An 8,097-nucleotide genomic window follows, 5' to 3' on the forward strand; every position below is an offset into this window, starting at 1 on the left:
ACCAAAATAAATGTGATTTAATCGATCTTACCTTCATCGGCTGGATCGGAAGCGGCGCACTTGCACAATTCAATGCACATACCACATTGGCTCACATTGGCCGGTTTCTAGTAATTTTTAATTGTTTTATATTATTTTAAATTAGCCAATTAGCGATGTGAGCAATTGCTATACACTCGGCTAGATTAACCTTTTTAAAATGTCGGACCTTGCAGACCTATAATAATTCAAGAATGGACTTTTTCTATCCTTTGTTAATAATTGTCACTTTCAATTTCAAACTTCTTTGTGATTAAAGTATCAATATAAAGAAAAATTTAGCACACAGTTCAGTTTCAAAACCAAGAGCTCAGAAAACGTGCGATTTTTTCGGTCACTCTTTCAAAAGACTGATAATCTGACAATTTAATTTTTATATCTAATTTATATATAATTATTTGAATATTCATTCACTTAATTGTAGTCATGAAAATATATATTTTTCATCAGCTATTTTAAAGCAGCTCAAAGTTACAAATGTTGCTTTCTGTATTTCATGATTTTTTTAGTTAATAATTTTAACAAAGTATCGGCAAGAGGTGATTGTGATTACGTTCTTTCAGCTATATGGAGATCAAAAAGTGCAATAATTTTGTTAAAAAATTAACATATTTTTGTCTTAATTATTTAAATTTTTATTAAATAGGTGTCTTCCATATTCCACCACAGATGTGGCAAATAAACCTCGGAATTGACGGAAGAATGGAAGAAAGGAACAAACTATTCTCTGAGTTTCTTTTTTCTCTAAGAGTATCTTAACACGATTAATTTTCTCGATATACTTTGACATTAAATAAATTCGTTACTAACAACTATTCGCAACGGCGTTCTTCGCGCGCTGTATTCTATAAAAAGGCAATATATATTTAAAAAAAAAAAAGAAGGCTTAAGAATATCTAATGTTTAGCAGGATAATACTAATGTATCAAGTACTATACTGATCTTCTGTCAACAGATATTCCGGACCTCATCCATCGCAGCGTTTTAACAGTCCTTTGAGGGATTCTTCATCACATAAACGATTCGATGACGTAGCACCGCCTGGTACTGAGGGCTACTACGATCTTTCGCCACCGGGTGTCGAACATTCCGAGAGATCATCGAGGGACGATCGCGAGAGGCAGCGCTCCCTGAGGGATCAAGAAGATCGGGAGCATTCGTCCAAGGATCGTGATAATGATGAACGTGATAGATTGAGGGACGAGAGGTAATGTTGTTGGACATTGTATCGAATCTGAGATGATTACTCTTTAATTAAAGAACATTAAGCTTTTTCTTGGATCAATATAAGAAAAATTCAAGGCTCACTCGAAATAAATAAAATGAAATTATTTGCTTTTATAAATCGACACAGGATAACGGTGTATAAATAAATTTAATCTTGTCTGTTCGAGAGCCAAGGATCGAATGATACAATAAATAAATGTTGACCTAACAAAAAGCATTGAAGAGAAGGGAGTAATAAATCATAATAAATAAAAATATGTAGGATCTAAACGCTTCGTGTCCCTTTTTAAATTCAATTCATGTGTCTAGTTTTGTATGTGTATCATTTCCGATGCACATAGTCTTTTCTGTAAAATTTTTCCTCATCAAAGATTCTAATGTTATCCCAATTAAAATTGCATTACGTCTCCAATCTGTGTTCTCTAGTCACTGAACGCTATGTCGTTTTTCAATTGATGTGATTCTTGTGCTCGTTAATCCTTGTTTTTAAAGCTCTGCAAGTTTGTCTCATATAAGTCGTAATTACATTCCATGCAATTAATTTTATAAACTATGTTAATGCGCAACAATGTAGGAAGCTTATACTTCGGAATTTTAATAAATTTACTTAGCTTGATGCCAATATATGCCACTACTATACTCTAATAGTATATAATAGTATATAATAGTACTACTCTAATAGTAGGATCTTTCTTAAAAATTTTTTTTATTTTCTCGGGAATCTTGAGTAAGAATGATATGATAATACCTACGTTTAACTCTTTAACATTTTTATTATCGTTGAAGTTTATTCAAATTATTGGAACCTCTATTAATCTTCAAATTTTTTATCTGGTATTTTTTTTATCTGGGCAATCTTTTTCTGGTCAAAGATAAGTTTAATGGATATCTATTATTTAATAGAATTTTAATAATTTTATCCAATTTTTTTGTTATGGAAATATCCTAGGATAGGATAAAAAAAGAATCTTATCAATTAGACTCACTAATTTCATCTTCTCTAATATCGGAAATAATACAAAAATAGACACATGAATTGAATTTATAAACGGAGCATTTAAATATTGCATATTTTTATTTATTATGATGCCTTGATATCTCCCTTCTTTTCAATGCTTCTTGTTAATATTTATTGTATTATTCGATCCTTAACTCTCGAACAGACAGAACCTCAAATATATTCCATACAACTTTTACATGTAAGTTTCTTTCATTATTTTTTATTTAAATTTTATATAATTGACATATATTAGGTGTACAACTTTGCTTCCGCCGTTTTTCTTATAGATGGCTTTAGCGGTAAGTAGTAGTCGAAATAAATAGATCATAGGTCATACAATAAACTTGGGCATCTGTCAACATAACCCCATAGAAACATTAGTCGATTTGTGTCTGCATCATAAAGTTATTCTTGATTGAAAATGTCAGTTTACGAGCCAAATTCTCATCATTTGCGGGAGGTTTTAATTTTTTGCTTCAATATGAAGAAATCTGCGGCTGAGGCTCGAATGTTCTCAAATACTTATGGTGAGGCCGCTATTAGTGAAAGAACGTGTCGTGAGTGGTTTCAACACTTCAAGAACGGTGATTTTGACGTCCAAGGTCATGCTCTGTATTTGGTGGGACCAGCTCGGCGTAGTGTATTATGAACTGTTAAAACCGACTGAAACAAGGCGATCGGTATCGAATTGATGCGTTTGAGCCGAGCATTGAAAGACAAATGGCCGCAATACAACGAGAGACACGATAAAGTGATTTTGCAGCATGACAATGCTCGACCCCATGTTGCGAAAGTGGTCAAGACATACTTGGAAACATTGAAAGTCCTACCCCACCCGCCGTATTCAGAGGGACGTTGGTCCCTCTGACTATCACTTGTTTCGATCAATGGCACACGGCCTGGCTGACCAGCACTTCCGGTCTTATGAAGAAGTAAAAAAATGGATCGATTCGTGGATAGCCTCAAAAGATGACCAGTTTTTTCGACGCGGGATTCGTACGCTACCCGAAAGATGGGAGAAAGTAGTGCTAGCGATGGACAATACTTTGAATCATAAATGTATAACCAGTTTTTTACAATAAAGCCTCGAATTTCGGAAAAAAACGGTGGAAGCAAAGTTGTACGCCTAATATATTGTTTCTTGTGTAGTAAATCTGCTAATTTGATATCGATCTATGGATTAATATATTTGAGAATGTTAATACAATAATAATTTATTAACAATAATTCATCGATATGCGTGTTTATATTTTTGACTTTAGATTAAAGATATTGTAAGACTAATTAGCAATTAATCCGATAGCATACTTACATATATTGTCATTGTATTAATGAATGAATTTATTTACACACGTTATCGGCTTTGTTGAATCATTTTACATTTCGTAAAAGAAATTATCGTGTTCGTATTACAAAAGACTATATTTGTAATGTATTGTATTTTGTGTTTGAAAGGGGTCGCGAACGTGAGGATCGTATACGCGAGAGGGATGATAGAGATCGCAGAATCATAAATAGAGATCGCGAGGATCGCGATAGGCAAATCCCATCTAGAGAACACGAGGATAGGATACGAGAGAAAGACGAACGCGACAGAAGAGAAAAGGAGAAGGAACGAGATGATAGACACATTCGCGATCGTCGAGATGATGACAGACATATCGAGAAGAAAGATTATGACAAAGATCGGTATGTTCTGCAGCAATCAAGTTAAAAAATCATAAAATCAAATTAAAGTTATTCAGTATGTTAGCAAGAATCAATATGTATAATAGAAATTTTAACACATATTTGTTATTTAAAATTCCGTACTAAAAAAATATCAGTTAATTTACTAAAAAAAGCTTTCAGTTAATTTATTAATGTGTTGGAAATCATTTATCTGATATCATTTATTTATCTATTATTGCAGTTATAGAGATGATCGAGATCGCCATCGGCAAGATGACAAGAATCGGCTTCGAGAGAAGGAGAGACGCGAACGCGAATACGAAACCGAGAAAGACAGAGATCGTCACGAACGATACGAGAGACGTTCGATGGAACGGAAAAAAAGTAGGAAAAGTTTAAGTCCATACTCGCAGAAATCTAGGGGCGATCCTAAAGATTTATCCCCAGAACGAAATGCGAAGAAAAAAGAAAAGGATCATGAGGAAAAAGTAGAAGAGAAGAAGAAAGAGAAAAAGATAAAGGAAAAGAAAAAAAAGAAAGATAATGATGAGAAAGAGAAAAAGAAGAAGAAGAAGAAGGACAAGAAATCTAATCAGAAAGAAGTAGCGAAGGACGATCTGACAATTAAAACAACAGAGGCGGACGATTTGCTAGTTGAGAGTAAAATAAGTAATGACACTTCGTCTTCGCCACCCGACAAAACCGACTCTATAAAGGCGGGTAATGAGGAAGACAATATACAGAACAGGATTGAATGTATTTCCAACCAAGTGTCTATCGCGCCAATCAAAGAGGAATTCGAGGATAAATCTTTGGCGATGAATCCGGAACCGCCGGAATTCAACGAATCCAGTCCTGGCAGTGGTCGGTTAGATCGCACGGAATTTGGCACGAATCCACCGAATCCAAACTTCAAACCGATTCCGGAACTCAAGTCGGACATGAAACCGATCGATAGCCTCTACGGAGGATTGGATGACACAGAAATTAACACTGTGATCACGGAGAAATATTCTTTACTTTCGGAACATTCACAGACTGAGACGAAGGAAGCTACCATCTTGCTGCCAACGGAAAAATCGCCGAAAAAAGATGAGTTTCTGGCACCGATACCCGAGTTGTCCAAGTGGGAAAGAGATGATACGATCGAAAAACCCGATGATGATGACGATGACGATGACATTGTGAGTGGATCGCCGACGGAGAAAATACCGAGAGAAGATGAGCCGAAATCGATCAAGATGGTTACATCAGAGGTACTAAAACGTGCAGAGAACGCCATATTTCAAAAAGCAATTAATGCGATCCGACCGATCGAGATCAAGAAGATCAGCGAAAGCAGAAAGATACTGTATCAAAATCCCGAGCCTAAGGTGGAGACAGTGGAGTCCACATCCAATCGAGAGCCGCGAAAGAGCGTCAACGTGACGATCAACGTTGGTAGAAACGAGAGGAATGTAGAGATTACTGAGCCAGCAAAGAAAGCCAAGCTCGATCGTACTAAGTTCAAACCCGTGCCAGAGACAGCCTACTCGCCGACTAGACTGTCTGCGAAGGAGAGACTCGGCGAGAAAATCGAAGATGGCAAGGAGAGAAAGGTTAGTCCTATAAAGGGATTTCTGGAGAGGCGTGATGCCAAGAACGAGAATCAGTCGAGAAGTCGATCGCCCAGGAGGGAAAAGAGGCTCTCTTCTCCGCTTTTAGAGCGACGCCTAGAGTCCTCTTCGTTGGGCTTAACTGCTACAAGCGGCGAACGAAAAGTGTTCTTGGAAGAGAGAAAACGTGACAACAAGGATAGAGGTGATCGATCAAAAGAGAGGACGGATTTCCGAAGTGACAGACATGGGAGCGAGTTGAAATCCGACAGGGAGAATAGAATTGATTGCAGAATGGATTTTCGTTCCAATAGAAGCGACATCAAAGGAGAACGCGTGGATAAAGATCGCGATAAGGAACGAGATCGTGAACACAGAGGTAGGACACCCTCCTCGACTTGCATATTTAAGAGAACAGAAATAGCCAAGATCAGCCTGTTAAAGTCGAAAGATGATGAAGAAGAGAAAAAACGTGACAAGAAGTCTCGGGAGGAAAAGAAAAGAAAGAAGGAGCATCGCAGTAGGAGTAAATCCAAGGAGCATAAAAAACGCAAAGAGAAGAAACATAAGAAGGATAAGGACAAAAATCAGGAGAAAAAACAAAAGCACAAGGAGAGTGCGCTCTCTAAAGACAAATCGGATGGTAACGAGACTAAAATCAGTTACGAGAATATTGAGCCGCCTTTAGCAGAATCGTTGAAGAAACAAAGGAAGAATCCGAGACTGGTGTCTGATCGCAAGCGCAGCATACTCGACGAGGCGAACTTCGAACCCGACTACTCGGCTTCGGACTCGGAATCAGATGGTGAGGAAAGAAAACCGTCACCTGCGAAGAAATTGAAGCTTGACGAAACGGAAGTGGACAAAGAGATGGAGATCAAATCTTTGAAGAAACGATCCAAGTCAAGCAGTAGCGAGGACACTTCCAGCAGTTCCGACACTACGAGCTCCGATTCGGATAGCAGCGACGAGTCGCACAAGAAGAAAAGAAAAAAACATAAAAAGCATAAAAAGAAGAAATCTGCCAAAAAGGACAGCAGTTCGGATTCGGACACTTACTCTGATTCGTCCGACAGCAGCAGCGATGAAGAGAAACATAAGAAGAAATCGAAAAAATCAAAGAGTAGAAACAAGCAGTCAAGGAAGAAGAAGAAATCCAAACATAAATGACATCACTAGATATCTCTTTGATGTTCAATCAAAGAATCTTTACCTTATCTTACTTTACCTTACCTTATCTTACCTTACCTTACCTTATCTTACCTTACTTTACCTTAGAAAGAAGCAAAGAGAAAAAAGCCAGAACTTTTTTTTCCGTATAGTACTTTCAAATATCATGGCAATTGTAATAATAATTGTTATTATTTCATACTCGTTGCTATAGCTCAAGGTGTAACCAAGTTTTTTTTTAATACACATCATTTAGTAGTAGAATACTATCGAATGATTTGTTGATACAAGATAAAATAAGTGGTAAAAGATAAACATTGAACAAAACAAATTAACGAGCGATTTAACGAGTAGAAAAAAGCAAAAACTGGAAATTGGGAACCTATAATAGTTAATGTTCTAACGTAAAAAAAAGAGGAAAAGAATAACATGATATAGCTTTTGCTGCTACATAATTGTCATGTTCCGACTTGATACATTAAAAAGTACTGCTATGTAAGTTTATTATAATAAGCCATGTATACATTGTAGCCGATATAATTTTGTGACAATTTTGTCAAGAAGATAAATCTTTAAACAACTTACAATTATATAATGAATATAAAAGAGCAATTTTAAGATCTCTACTATCTATATACATATATATTTCCTTCCCTCTTTCACAATTATATTGTACTTTCATAATTTAATGTCAATATGTAAGAAAAATCACGAAAAATAAAATGGTAAAATTCTTTTAACATATTCTTGTGTCTCACATGAATATATAGAAATAAAAAAAAAGATGTTGATCTTCACGTTCATCGTGCTATATGTTACATTATGTAATACAGCTTTGTTATTACTAACAAAGAGTTGCCATGTATTACAGATGGGATTTAAGTATTGTGTTTGGTTTTTATTATTTATTGTAATAAATATAATCTGTATATATCTAAGCTTGTGCATGTTTTTATGTTTGTACATATAAAATAAGTGTGAGATTTGTAACATATAAATATATAGGAAATGAATAAATAGTAATTAAAAATCGCAGTTGAATACATGCTCGTGTAGATCTTATAATTAGGTATTTTTTAAATTGGTAAATGTTTGTACAAGGCCACACAACAGCGGTAAATTTTTGCTCTTTCCGCTATCTTTTACTCCTAAACTTTGTGCCAGAAGTTTACGATCCAAGCAATGTTTGGGAAGATCGCATTCTGAAATAACATCTTTTGTTCAATTGTATTATTTTATAATGAGATTTCGTACAAGAAAAAAAATATATTATCTCACTATATAGTCCATTACATTCAAGCTAATATAATAACTAATATAATGATATATAATGATTATATTTGTGTGTGTGTGTGTGTGTGTGTGTGTGTGTGTGTGTGTGTCTATAATCATATA

At 35.5% G+C, this 8,097-nt stretch overlaps 1 protein-coding gene and 1 pseudogene across 5 annotated transcripts in view; one reads left to right on the top strand and one right to left on the bottom strand.

The window, feature by feature from the left end:
- Positions 1 to 6,785, top strand: part of LOC108691633 (E3 ubiquitin-protein ligase RBBP6) — a 30,673-nt gene extending 23,888 nt beyond the window's left edge. For all 5 annotated transcript variants that reach the window (XM_018199474.1, XM_018199475.1, XM_018199473.1 and 2 more), the window contains 3 exons: positions 995 to 1,246; positions 3,722 to 3,955; positions 4,179 to 6,785. In XM_018199474.1, coding sequence (XP_018054963.1) covers positions 995 to 1,246; positions 3,722 to 3,955; positions 4,179 to 6,702 — 3,010 coding nt within the window. In that variant the 3' untranslated portion in view covers positions 6,703 to 6,785. The remainder of the gene's footprint in view (positions 1 to 994; positions 1,247 to 3,721; positions 3,956 to 4,178) is intronic.
- Positions 6,786 to 7,532: 747 nt separating this feature from the next.
- LOC108691630 overlaps positions 7,533 to 8,097 on the bottom strand; it is a 1,363-nt pseudogene continuing 798 nt past the window's right edge.

The sequence above is a fragment of the Atta colombica genome, unplaced genomic scaffold (genome assembly GCF_001594045.1).
Source record: "Atta colombica isolate Treedump-2 unplaced genomic scaffold, Acol1.0 scaffold48, whole genome shotgun sequence".
Taxonomy (NCBI): Eukaryota; Metazoa; Arthropoda; class Insecta; order Hymenoptera; family Formicidae; genus Atta; species Atta colombica.